The sequence below is a fragment of the Aythya marila genome, assembly GCF_965140915.1.
Source record: "Aythya marila genome assembly, chromosome: 27".
Lineage (NCBI taxonomy): Eukaryota > Metazoa > Chordata > Aves > Anseriformes > Anatidae > Aythya > Aythya marila.
In genome coordinates, this window is record NC_139068.1 from 1,688,412 (window position 1) to 1,701,106 (window position 12,695).

The window sequence follows — 12,695 nt, forward strand, 5'->3', positions numbered from 1 at the left end:
ACTTTACGCTGGGCTGCAGTTGTATTTCTGTTCGAGTGCCTTTCAGCGCGGCGTTGGAGACTGTCAGGGTGGACGAGGTGCTGTGCCCCTGGCTCACGGCGCGTGGAAGCCGCGACGTGTTTGCAGAAGAGAGGGCTCGTGGTTGCTTAACAGCTAAACCATTGTGGAATTACCCTGGTTTTCCTCTGGTTTAGGAGTGATCGCTGTCTCCCTGATGACACAACTTGTGGAGTTATTTGTGTAACGCCGCCGGCGCTGCGGCAAATATAGCCGCTAAGCGCTTTTAAAAATTAGGTCATTTAAGAGATCTGTCCTCTGACATTTTGACCTTAGTTTACTTAACATTTAAGCCTCTGAAACGAAACAGCGGCGGGGCCTGGCCATTGGGATGCCAGCACGGGGAGGAGCGATGCCGAACAGCGGGGCCAGAGCCACCCAGTCCCTCCTGGGGCTCTCGGGTTCGGCTGCCGCAGAGGAGGGACCCGCTCAGAAATTCGGGGTTGAGTTCAAGGCCCCGAACTAAGTCAGTGCCAGGGGTTGCAAAACCAAGCAGCCTCCTCTCCCGTCCCACCTCTCTGCCTGTTTCATGGGGCTGGTTTGGGGAAGTTTTCTCCCCCCCCCCATCTTTCAGCCGTTCCCCCAAAACCTCTTCACAGCACGTGTAGCTGCCTGCCCACTGCAGCCCCAGTGCGTTACCCTGCATCTCAGCAGGCTTTAGGGTAAGCAGATTGGCAAAATCCTCCCCCTGACATTTTTGCTTACTAAGCCAGCCCAGGGGCAGGATGCAATCACCCCAATTGGGGAAGGGGTTTCGCAGGGGGCTCCTGGAGCCCATCACCACCCGGCTGCGTCCCTGCACATTGCCCTGCACCGGGACAGGGACGTCCTGCCCCTGGCCAAAGCCTTTCTGGAGGTCATCTCCTGTCCCTCGCCCTGTTCCCCAGCACCGTTAATAGGCTGTAATGAACAGCAGGGGAAAACTCCTTCTGTATTTTAAGTATTTTAAGTCCAGTTTTCTATATATTTTTTTAAAGTGAAAAAGTGGCTGCTCCCCACTACAAAAACGTCTTGTTTTGCTTCACGTGGGGGAAAACCCCCAAGCTGGCTGTCAGGGGGCAGTGTAAACCCATTGCCTTTCTCCCAGCCAGGGGTCCCTCCTCGCCCCCATCCCACCCTCCCCGGGGCTGCGGCACTGCCCTGGCACCCTTGGGTGCTGCCTGCCGGGGCCACGGCGTGCTCCGGGGAGGTGGCTGCGAGGAAAGGGGCTGCAGGGACGTTTCAGAATGGAAACGTTTCACCGTGCCTCTTGGGTTTCTTTTTTTCTTTTTTTTTTTTTTCTTTTTTTTCCCCTCGAAAGCACTATTCTGAGCAGCGCGTGGGCAGGGTGAGGTTGAGCGCTGGCAGGAGTCGCCGCGGGGTGCTCGGGGTGCTGGGGTGCGTGGGCCTGGCTGGCAGCGGGGCTGCTCCTGATCACAGGGACTGAACCCAGGGGCTTGGAGGAGGAAGGGGACGCTTTCCTGTTCAATGCCTGCTCTGTAGAGCCGTGTGCTTTTTGGGAAAGTTGAATATCCACCAAGAAAGGGGAAGGAGATAATCCGTGAGGAGCAGGAGCTCAGTTCTGCTGAGATAGGGTTTCCTATTGTATGGGAAGTGTGCGCAGTCTGGTCAGTCACGCCTGGCTTCGGGTTTGCTCTGCCCCTGCCTCTGCCAAATTCAGATGGCTTTTTTTAATATGTCTGGAGGGTTGGGTTTTTGTTGTTTTTCTTCTTTTTTTCTTTTTTTTTTTTTTTGCTCTGGTCTGAAACTGCCAGTTTCCATGGTCACAAGCACTTCCCTGCATCGCAGCCGGTTTGGGGTTTTGCTGTTTAGGGACCGAGCGAGCCCTGCCGCTCGTGAACTTGGAAGAGCTCCTGTGCCAGCAGCAAGCTGCTACCTGCTGCGGGTGCCCCTGCAGACGGGTGCAGGAAGCTCCTACAGGAATGGGCTTCACGCCTCGGCGGGAGGGCACTTGTGCAGAACCCCCGCTTCCCTTGGACACCAAACATTTCTTGTGTTTTTTCTTCCCCTGTAGGGAAGGGCAGCGAAAGAGCCTCCTACTCCACGTTTGGAAGAGACACAGGGATGCCAGGACTAAACCAGGTAATGATAAAACACGTCGGGATTTTTGCTTCGATCTGCGGCTGCAGTGCGAGGCGTGAGAGCCCAGGGAAGGGGAATGCGAAGCGCCCTGGCAGCTTGCATCTCGCCTCTGGGCACAGGGTCCTGAAAAGCCTCTGCTCTGCTCAGGAGGGGCTGTTGGGTGCCTGCAGTTCGTACGTGTGCAGTTCTGCAGTTCGTACGTGTGCTGTCAGAGCCAGCAGCGTGATGGAGGTGCCACCCCCTCCGGCTGCCTGCCTGGGGGCTGAGCGCCGCTGGTGCTGCTCGCCCTCCTCTCCCTGCTCCCCTCCTGCCCCCGGCATCTCCTGTGGGGCAGCTCCAGCTCCGACACCTCCATCATACCACACCACAGCTCCCAGGCGTGCTGGAAGCAGCTCGGGCTGCGAGAAGCCCGTGCTTGAAATAAAAAGAAAGCAAAAGCCCTCGCTGGCTAACATCACCCCATGCGCCAGAGGGAGTCTGCAGGATGGTCTCTGCCTTGCCTGGGGGGCATCGGGTGGTGGCTGGGTTCCTACTGGTGCTGTCGATGCTCATCTCCTTGGTCGGGGAGGGACAGGGCTCGGGAGAGCTGCCCCTCGCAGCAGCAGCCGTGCCCCGCTGAGCTGCCCCGTGGGAAGCCCAGGGGCAGGACCAGGGCTGTGGGGTGGGGGAAATTGGCTTCCTGTGGGGAATCCCGCGGGTGTAAATCAGAGCCGGGGAGTGCAGTCAACCAGCACTGAGATAATCTCACCCGCTGCCACGGGCAGCCAGAAATAGTTTTTTGGGAAGAAGTGAGCACCTCCACTTCGATGTGCTGCTGCAAGAGCCCCTGGAGCCCTGCGCCGGTGCCCGAGCGCTGCCCCAGGAAGCCGTCCCACCATTTCATCCAGTTCTTGGAACAGCTTTTGGCTGGGCAGCTTTTTATTTTATAGATGTACACACACACACATATTACGTGTTTTAATTTTACACAAATTTGTCATAATTTCCTCTTCTCTGAACTGAGGATGTTTCCTTTGCTGAAACAGCTGTGCTGGCTGTCTGTGCCAGAGTGGATTTAATTTACCACTGAAGCTGCTAAAATAAAAACGGGACAGATGCCAAGCCGTGCTTTTTAATGTTATGGTTTTGCTGGGGTTTCGTGGAGGAGGGGGAGATATAAGGTAACAGACGTGGGGTGGGCAAATGGTGCCGCGGGCTGGGAGAGGCCCTGGCGCGGGCGCGCGGGGCCGGATCGGGTGGCGGCGGGCGAGACGGAGCCCGTTTGATGTGGAGGGGAGACAAAACCCCTCTTGTCGCGGGCAGCGAGCGGGGCCGTCTGCCTGCTTGCCGTGGCCCCCAGAACAGTTGTTGCTTCTGGCTCTGCTTGTGGTGAGGGGTTCGAACCTGGTTTGCTGGAGAAGTGCCGGAAAATTGTCCGATGGCAGATGCCTGGGAGCACGGTGCTCCCCAAAATGCCCTCCCCAAAATGCCATCATTCCTTCCCAAAACACCCCCACTGAGGCAGATTTGCAGCTCCCCACTCACTTAACCCTTAGCTGCCTCCAGAAGCGTTACCAGGGTGAGGAAGGGGAAGAAAATACCCTTTTCTCTGGGAAGTTGCCTTAAAACCTCGGTGGCTCTCCTGGAGGTACCTGCGGATGGAGCAGGGCAGCAGTGACCGGCCACCAGCACCTCCTCCAGCCCCTTGCTTTTTTTGGCCACGCTGCTCCATGGCGCATAACGTTTTCAGCGCAAAGGTAATATGACCGGTGGAACAGATTGCAGGAATTCTACCAGCTGTGAATACATGAATACTCCTTCCCTCCCCGACCCCTTTTTTGAGGAGGCTGAGCTTTACAGCAGTCCATTTTTCTTTCCGGTTTCTCAAAAGCTCGAAGTCTTCCTTCATTTCAACTTGTCCTCTGAAGATGGCTTGAAACTAAACTTGGGACTCAAAGGCCCTTTGCCAGCCCTGTTAAATTCCATGTAAATACACATAATTTTCTCCCGAGGTGCAAGGGGCAGTGCCGACAGCCGTGCTGCTCCCCTGGGGTCGGGCTCCCCCCAAGGTGAGCTCGGATAAACACAAGGGAGGAGTTTCCTCTTTTTTGAAAGAGAGATTTGACCTTTCTTTGATAAAAACACAAGAGAAAACCACCAAGAGAAAAAGCATTGCAGCTCCATTGCCTTGCTTGCGATGGGTCTGGCTGCATGCCACCATGGACTGGAGAGGAACTGGGATCGTGGGCTTGGTTTTACAGGCAGGGAGGGACTTGGAGATGTGCGGTCAGATGGGCCACAGACAGCGTAACCTCTCCCATGTCTTGCAACCGAGATAAAGCGTGTGTTTAGGGCGATGTTCAGGCACAGCTGAGAGTTGAGACAGTGCAGGGGCTCTTCCAGGAACGGGGCTCTAACACATGGGTTTGCTGGTGGGTGAGCGCTGTGTCTTTGTTCCTGTCCTGGTGTGTCCCCCCCAGCTCCCAGCTGTTCCTGAAAATGGGGAGAGAGAAAAGGGAGAAAGCTCTTACCCCAAAGTAAATGGGGTACATTACTCAGCAGAATAAGCCAGTGAAACCACATCGAGCAGAATGAGACCTCACAGCCGGGTCCCCAGCAGAACACCACCACCCACGGGCCCCTCGTGGGTGCCACATGGGCAGAGCTCGTGGCCTCAGGCAGATGCTTCCCACCTGCTTGGGTTTGCCAGCAGGATGCCGAGGGAGACACAGAGCCCGTCAGCCTAACGGTCGCCTCCTCTTGGCCATCGTAGCAGATTGTGATGCTAAAACCATCGGCGGGGTGTCATCCTGCCCCGGTGGGCAATGAGGTAGCACGGTGAGCGTGGGACTGCGATGCACCCTGCTACAGCACCTGCTGGAGTGCACCCCTGGCTTGTAGAGAGGTTCCTCGCTGGGGTCTAGTGAGAAAACACAGCTTGAAAAACCCTTTTCTTGCTGCACACGTATTCCTCCCCACCCCTGTATTTACATTATTTCCTTCTGGCCCTTTGGCTTGTTGTTTTTTTTTCTCTTGGCTGAATTTGTGCAAGGGTGGCTCAAGGCAGCTCTGTTCTATCCGAGGGAGCGCGGTGGTTTTCCAGCGTAATCACATGGAAGGGCTTCTCTGTCTCCTTGTTTGCAGACTGGTTTCCTGCCCAGCGAAATGGGAATCGCGAGTCCGAGCACGCTTTCCCCCACCGGGGTGAAAGGGGGGTCTCAGTATTTTTCTTACCCCAACAATCCTCGCAGGAGAGGTGCTGAGAGCAACATAGGTAAGTCGCTTCTGGCACCCATGGGTGCCAGTGCTTCGGTCTGTGTTGAGCCTTAGGTCTGCCTTCAGAAATCAAAGTGCTGAGGCTGCCATGTGTTCACGTAGGTGCAAATCTGGCATTTGCTTTTTTTTTTTTTTTTTTTATAAAGTATATATACAAAAACCACCTGGGAATTTGGACTCTCAGTCCTGTGGAATTTCCTTCTTTCCAGCAAATGTCAGATTGGGTGAAAGATGCAAATGGCTTGAGGTTCTTGTAAAAACACCTCCAGCCACATTGCACATCAGTAGTCGTTCTTGGAAGACCTTGGGCTGCCTTCGAGGTGTTTTTGTGGCTGATGGCCCTCGGCAGAGCCCCGGTCCTGCTGCAAGCGAGCTGCAGTGGCACGAGGTCGGGGAGTTGTGCACCCCACAGCGGTGGAGTTGGCTCCAAGAGCTCTCCCTGCCCAGCTGCCCACGTCTGGATCCACCTAGAAATTGGGCATTTTGCTCCCAGTGGAGGTTAAGGTTGGGTGTGAATTTAATTTTCGAGTGAAGATGAGGCCCAGTTCACCAGAACTTGTGTTTCTTGTCATGGTTCCACCCCTCACCCTCACCAAAAGTCTCTTTGTTGCTATTTTGGGCTTTCCCCAGCAAACGAAACCAGAAGTGACCTAGTGTAACATGTATTTTTTCCAGTACTTTTCAGAAAAAGGCATTCACTTTGATATTGCCACTTGAAAATGGTGCTGCTTTATGTTGTCAGCCTGGGAAATGACTTCTTGCACCGTTTCATTCTGTGTGATGAATTTCTCCTCCTGAGCTCTACCCAGCAGAGTCCTTGGCCCCACAAACTTTTAACCAGTGCTTCCTCTTGAGCCATTCCTCAGGATGTTTCCTCACTGTCTCCCCAAAAAAATTTGTCTCCCACCCTGCCAGCTGTTTGGGGCTGGACCTGGGAGGGACTGGCCCAGATGAGCACCAGGGCTGCCGTCCTGCAGCAGGGAAGCTTTAAGAAATATTTATCTTCTAAGGAGCAAATGAAAATACAAACCCACTGCTGCATTTGTTTTCTTTCTACATCCTCTCTTCATAAACCAACTTAAACTGTGTCCAAAAAAGCTAGCGAGGGATTATTTATGGGCTCTGTCTCATCCAAGGAGCAAGCGCAGCCTTTCTGTGCCTGCTGAGCATCCCTTACTGCAGCTGTCCTGTGGGCTCGGTTTGCAGGTGAGACCCACCCTGAGGGTGCAGATGGGACGAGGAGTCAGGGACAGGAGGAGAGGCTCATCCTCAGTTGCTCTCACTACTGACCCTTTGGCTCTGGGACATCTGAGGTCTGACCTCTATCTGCGGCTGCATTTTCTGTCCCTGGCTTAGCAGGAGCTTGTTTTCCCTCCTGCTAACCCCCTTCAAAAGTTTGATCCTCTCTTCTTCTCTTTCACACAGATGGACAGCCCAAAAAGGTTCGGAAGGTGCCTCCTGGACTCCCCTCCTCGGTGAGTCCAATAACCCAAAGATCCCTGCGGGTCTCCCATCCCCTGCTCCCTCTGCAGCCAGCGCTGCCGTCCCCGTGGCTCCAGCCACCTGGCCAGCAAAGCATCCTCATTCCTGGGGGGGGGGGGCTGGCGTTTAGCAGGACGAGGAAGGGTTTCACTGCCCCTGCCTTCCTTCATAGGAGGAAAATGGGGAATCGCAGCGGGGCTGGGGTGCTATCAAGGCAAAGGGGTGGTGGTGCTCCCCGAGCGGAGCAGCCTGCGGTGTCTGTGCCCAGCCCCCTGCCCTCGCTGCTCTCCTCAGCCTGACGTTATGTCGCGAGTGCCCCAGTGAAATGCAATATTCGGGGCGATCAGGTTTCACTCCAGAAGGGAAACCAAACCAGTTGTAACACAGGCAGGCAGCTGGGGCTGCTCCAGGTGTGTGCGCTGCCTGCGCTGTTTTATAAGAAAGCCGAGCAGCCTGTAGGAATATGTTAGCCATGCTCCTGCGGCTGTTAGAAGGGAATAAACTGAACAATGTCTTTGTGGCTAGAAGTAATGGGATCTGCAGGAAAGCTAATTGGGGCGGGCTGGAGGGTTCTTGCAGGAATATGGGAGCTGTCTGGCCGTGCAGCGGCCGAGGCCACATTCCTCGCCGGAGCGTTTGCATGCTTGCAGGGGCTCAGGCGGGCTGCGTCCTGTGGGGGGGCTGGAGCTGGGGTTTGGGGTGGCTGCAGACGTGGCTCTTGCCGGAGCACATCGTACCCCTACCCATAGCTGGTGCTGGCACAGCATGGAGCGAGGGGACGCCCACGGGTGTCCAGCCATGAGGAGCTTTTGTGCTGTCGCTGCTAATGTAAGGCATGGTCTGAAACCTCTGCCATGGGTTCTGCCTCTGGAAACGAGCCCCTGGCTGCCAGTTTGGGGAGGATGGAGGAAGGGAAGGGCGCTGAGGGCTTGCTGGCATCGCCTCTCAGAGCGGAGGCGGCAGAGGGCAGCCAGTAGAAGCCCAGCTCCAGCCAGCCGCACCGGGTTGCTGTGAGAGTCTGTGTTTTAACAGAAAACCTGCTCAAAGCAGAATTTGTGTCGCTGCGTCGTGCTTGTGTGAAATTCAGAGCTTCTAAACCGCAGCTGACATGTGGGGAAAACATTGCTCCCGACAAATGGCCGTTTATTGGCCTCGGATATCAAAGGCGGCGGGGCCCTCCGCCTGTCGCGCTGGCGGTGCCCGGAGGAGGGCCCCGGCCCTCCCGGAGGAGCTGTTGGTGTTTGCTGAAGCTCGGCCCCGTGCGTGTGTCAGCGCCGACGCCTGCACCCTGCTCTCCCACCCCAGGAAGCGCTGCCTCCCGACCCGGCGGGCCCTCGCCTGCGGAGCCCAGGCCTGGCTGCGTGGGCCGGGGCCGTGCCTTCACCCGACCTTCACCCCCCCCACCAAAAAAAAAGCCCACCTCCTTCGGGCTCGTCCCCACCGAGCCCCTTTCCCCGGCGGAGGCTGCCCTTCTGCCGTGACCTCTGGCTTTTTGTTTTGTTTTTGAACTTCCATGCCAGGAGAAAGAAATCCACACCTACGTGGTGAGGAAGGCAAAAGGCCCTTGCCTGCCTCAAAGGCAGCAGATCAAAGGCTCTTTCGTGTCTGGCTTGCCTGTGAAGGAGCCCGCTCTGTGTTATCGCTGGACCCCGTGCAAAATAAATAGGTTAATAAGCCTCTTATTAAAATAAAGTGCTTTAATCTGTAATTCTGTAGCTGCTTTGGAAACTGGGAGCGGTCAGCGGCTGAAATAGTTGGTGGCTGAGGTGGGAGCGATGGTGCCGAGGGCACCAGCGGTGTGAGATGGTTAAAGAGGGAAGCGAGGGGCAGCTGCTGGCTGCAGACAGGCCCATGGTGCCCCCTGGCTCATGGGAACTGACCCCGTTTGGGGTCAGTTCTTGCGAAATAGGTCATCAGGTGCTGGGCTCACATGGCACCGCATCTTGTGTGCCTCGGAGGGCACGGAGACCCTCTGGGTCTCCACCGCTGCATCTGTCCAACGCGGAGCTGTTACGGAGCTGGATGGCAGGGTCAGGGCTCCTACCTGCACTCTCCCACATGCAGGCATCCCCAGACTCAGCACCGGGGGCTGGATGAGGCCCCTGCCCCTCAGCTGGCCTTGCTGGAGGAGGCTGGGGGGGGATTTTTTGCGAGTTGGTTCCTGCAGGGTTTTGTTGCTGCAGTGAGCATGGTGGCTGGGAGCTGCTTCAGCCTGAGAATTCACAGTCTGGTCACTGCTCTGTTTGGTTTTAGTCTGCCTGGAGTCCCACCCCAGTTTATGCATTTAAGCAAGAAAAACAGGGAAGGGGGAAAAAAATAATAACAATTAAAAAAAAAATCCCTGCGACTCCCAGCGCTGGGGCTTTTCACGCAGCTCCCTCGCCAGCTCTCGCCGCGCTGGCAGTTTTAACCAGAGGAAATGACCTCACCTGGAGGTCCCCGAGGCCGACGCCGGAGCTGCCGGCGAGGGCTGGGGCCGCGGGGGGGAGCGGGGACCTGGCGCTGATTTACCGCTTCCTGCGGCGCTTGGCCGGCGGCCGCGGCTCGGCCGGCTCCCCCGCGCGCAGCGGGGCTGGGATGCGCCTCGCACCCTCTCTGCTGCTCTGGGGAACAGCTCAGACGGCTTTTTCAAAGCCTCTCCTTGCGCCCAAAAGTGAAATTAAAGATCTGGGGGGGCTGGGTGCACCCGTGGGGCTAGGGTGGGGAAATGGGACCCTTGGGATCAGATGGGAGGCAGAGGATCAGGGACGTCGGAGCAGGGCAGGTTCGCAGCGAGGCGAAACCCCCTTGCTTTGCAACTCTGTTCCCTTCTTCCCCGCTATTTTATTCTTCTTATTTTCGCTCTGAATTTATTAAATGGATGCTGAGGCTCACCACGGCCCCCCTGCTCCGCTGCCGCACAGCTGCCTCGCGCGCTGGCCAGGTGCCAGCCCCTGGCAGATGGCGCAGGGCTATTAGACGTGCTTCATTCAATTCCCTGTCCCAGCTCCCGCTATTTAATCAAATTATAGGAAAAGTCAATTTACTGGATTCTCATTCTTCGCAGCCTCCTCCATTCCCCCGCTCTCCCCAGCCGCCGTGCGCACGCGCTGCCCACGCGTGGGGCTCCTCCAAAGCCACGCTCGATGCAGCACAAAGGCAAAGCCCCCCCCAAATCTTCATTTGTTGAGCGAGGGATGGAGGACGGTTTCTGTCTGTCAGATTTTACCCTTTCCCTCTCTTTATTTTCGTTTTCCACTGGCTCCCCAGTGGTGCTGATGCCCACAAGTTGCTTTTAGTTCCCTGGTGCCCCATGGGGTCCAACCGCCCACTGGGGAAGCCCCACGCCAGCCCTGGGGAGGTTTTTTCAGCTCTGGTTTAGGGCAAAGCCTCCCCATTGAGGTCAGCACCCAAAGGGGAGCAGGCAGGGGACCACGGGGAGCTGCTGGCCTTGGACGGAGCTGCCCACTCCCAGGGCACAGATGAGAACTGTGTGCAGGGCAAGCGCTGCCCGCGGGGCTCAAGGGAAGTTGGTCCAAGAAGCAGGAACCTGGGGCCCAAGGGGAAAAAGAAGCAATGCATTTAAATATAATCACTGGTGCATTTCAGAGATTTTTTTTAATCCATTACTCCCCCTAAAAAGAAGAAATTCTCAGTGTTTTGGGCAATTGCAGAAATAGAGAACAATTTTGCCCCCCCCTTGCTGGGTGAGGGGAAGGGGTCAGAGGGGCTGGCTGGGTGTGGGGAAATAGAAACTTGAGGCCGGTTTCCTTTCCAAAGAGAGCTGCATCTTCCAGGCAGAGTTGGCTGAGCGTGCCCAGCCAGCCCCTGCACCCGCCTCTGCTTTCGTGGGTATTAAAAAAAAATCAAATAGCAGTTTCAGAATGAATCAAGGGGTGATGAAAATAGGCCGAAACAAAGGTTCTCACGTAATTTCGAGTGGCATTTCGGTTTCTTTGCGTGTTGAATTCCTGCTTTAAAAATGTATGGTTTTGCTCAAAGCGCATGATGGTTTTCTGCGAGGGCTTTCTAGGATGCGGTTGGTTAATTTAGGGAAAAAAAAAATCCTTTTTTTCTTAATGTACTGTCAAGTACTGCATACCTGAGCGGAGCTGCAAAAATCTGGCCAAAAACCCTCCAAGAGCTGTCCTTTCCCGTGTGCCATTCCGCACGAGGGACTGCTCAGGTCACAGCTTTGTGGTCTCCCCGTTTTTGGTGGTTTGCAGCCTGACCCCGGGCACAAGTGCAAGGAGCGGGGCTGGGGCCAGGCACTCCCCCTGTGGGGTCTGGGAGGCTACGTGTGTCCCTACAGCCCTGGGACGCGCACAGGCTGGGGTTTTGGGGGCTGTCCTGCTGCTGGAATGAAGAAGGATTGTTAAAATAAATAAAGCTGTGGCACCTTGCAGCCCACAGGTTCACAGGTGAACACAGCATGGGGATGAGCCGGTCCCGAGGGCTCACTGGTCCCCGTCCCCAGCACCTCACGCCATCTCCTCCTGGCCCGGCCCATGCCCTTGGGTGCGGGTTAGGGCGCAGAAATGATCATGTTTGTGGTTACCCATAAAAAGCTATAACCACAGAAAAGGGAACTAGAGCAGCGAGTCGAAACTTGTGCTGGTGCCGGCCTCCTGGGTGCTGTTACGGGAAGGTGCAGGCTGGTCGGCTCGACCCCACGCCACTCCTAGGCTGTTTGGTACCATCCCCGTTACTTTGACCCCCACCTCTTTTGCCAAATTTTGCCTCTTTTGTTGCCTGCTGGGATGAGGGGAAGCGAAGCCGTGCTGGGGGGTGACCCCCGGGGAGCAAGCGGGGCCGGCGGGTGGCCGAGCACTGTTCCTCACCCCCTCTTCCCTCCTTGCAGGTGTATCCATCCAACTCAGGTGATGACTACAGCAGGGATCCAGCTGGATATACCCCCTCGAAACCTCCCAGCACTGTGTATCCCGGAGCCTTTTATATGGCAGGTGAGTTGTTAACCACCCCGGTGCCACAGGGGCTGCCCAGCACGTTGCAGCTGATGGAGGAATTGCACGGCGTGTGGTTGGGGCTGGAGCACAAGATGCAGCCCCAAAACAGCTCCGTGTGCCAAAACAGGGCAATGCTCAGCGTGGGCAATGGGTGAAGGGGACGGAAGCAGCCCCCAGCGCAGGCTGCAGGACACGTGCCGGCATCTCTGCCCCGCTCACCTCTGCCTTCCCTTGCAGACGGGCTCCATAACTCGCCAGACCTGTGGAGTTCACCCGGTGCCATGAGCCAGTCAAGTTACGGGGCCATGCTGGGCAGCTCCTCCTCCCCGCTCCCGCAGCCCGCCGGCTTCAACAGTTTACATCAGCACGAACGCATGGTAACGTCCCCGCCAGCCCCCGGGAGCCGCGGCACAGCCCTGCGGGCAGAGCTCCGGCGGCTGCAGCCTTTCGGGGCCCTCCCTCACCCCTCTCTCCCTCACCCCTCTCTCCCTCTTGCCAGAACTACCAGCTGCATTCAGGAGAGGTCAACGGCGGGCTCCCCTCCGTGTCGGGCTTTTCCTCGGCCTCCACCCCGTACGGCGTCTCCAGCCACACGCCCCCGATCAGCGGGACAGACACCATGATGGGTACGTAGGGCCCGGGGCACCCCATGGAGCCGACACGCAGTGACGGGCTGTGACACCTGTGTGCTCTTTGTCCCTCGTGTGCCACGCAACGTGCAGGTCACCCCTGCGGGATGCCTGGGCCGGCTCTAACAGGGGTCGGGTGTGGGGTTTTGGCCTCCCGAGGCAGCAGGGGCTGGCACCCCACTGAGTGAGTCTGGGAGGAGACCAGGGTCTGTGAAATCACCCCCTGGGGATGCCATGGCTTATG

At 56.8% G+C, this 12,695-nt stretch overlaps 1 protein-coding gene across 12 annotated transcripts in view; it reads left to right on the forward strand.

The window, feature by feature from the left end:
- The window catches only part of TCF3 (transcription factor 3), a 67,199-nt gene that overhangs the window by 43,638 nt on the left and 10,866 nt on the right, over positions 1 to 12,695 (forward strand). For all 12 annotated transcript variants that reach the window (XM_082779967.1, XM_082779973.1, XM_082779974.1 and 9 more), the window contains 6 exons: positions 2,072 to 2,139; positions 5,263 to 5,392; positions 6,820 to 6,869; positions 11,717 to 11,819; positions 12,060 to 12,199; positions 12,322 to 12,448. In XM_082779967.1, the coding sequence (XP_082636093.1) occupies positions 2,072 to 2,139; positions 5,263 to 5,392; positions 6,820 to 6,869; positions 11,717 to 11,819; positions 12,060 to 12,199; positions 12,322 to 12,448 (618 nt within the window). The remainder of the gene's footprint in view (positions 1 to 2,071; positions 2,140 to 5,262; positions 5,393 to 6,819; positions 6,870 to 11,716; positions 11,820 to 12,059; positions 12,200 to 12,321; positions 12,449 to 12,695) is intronic.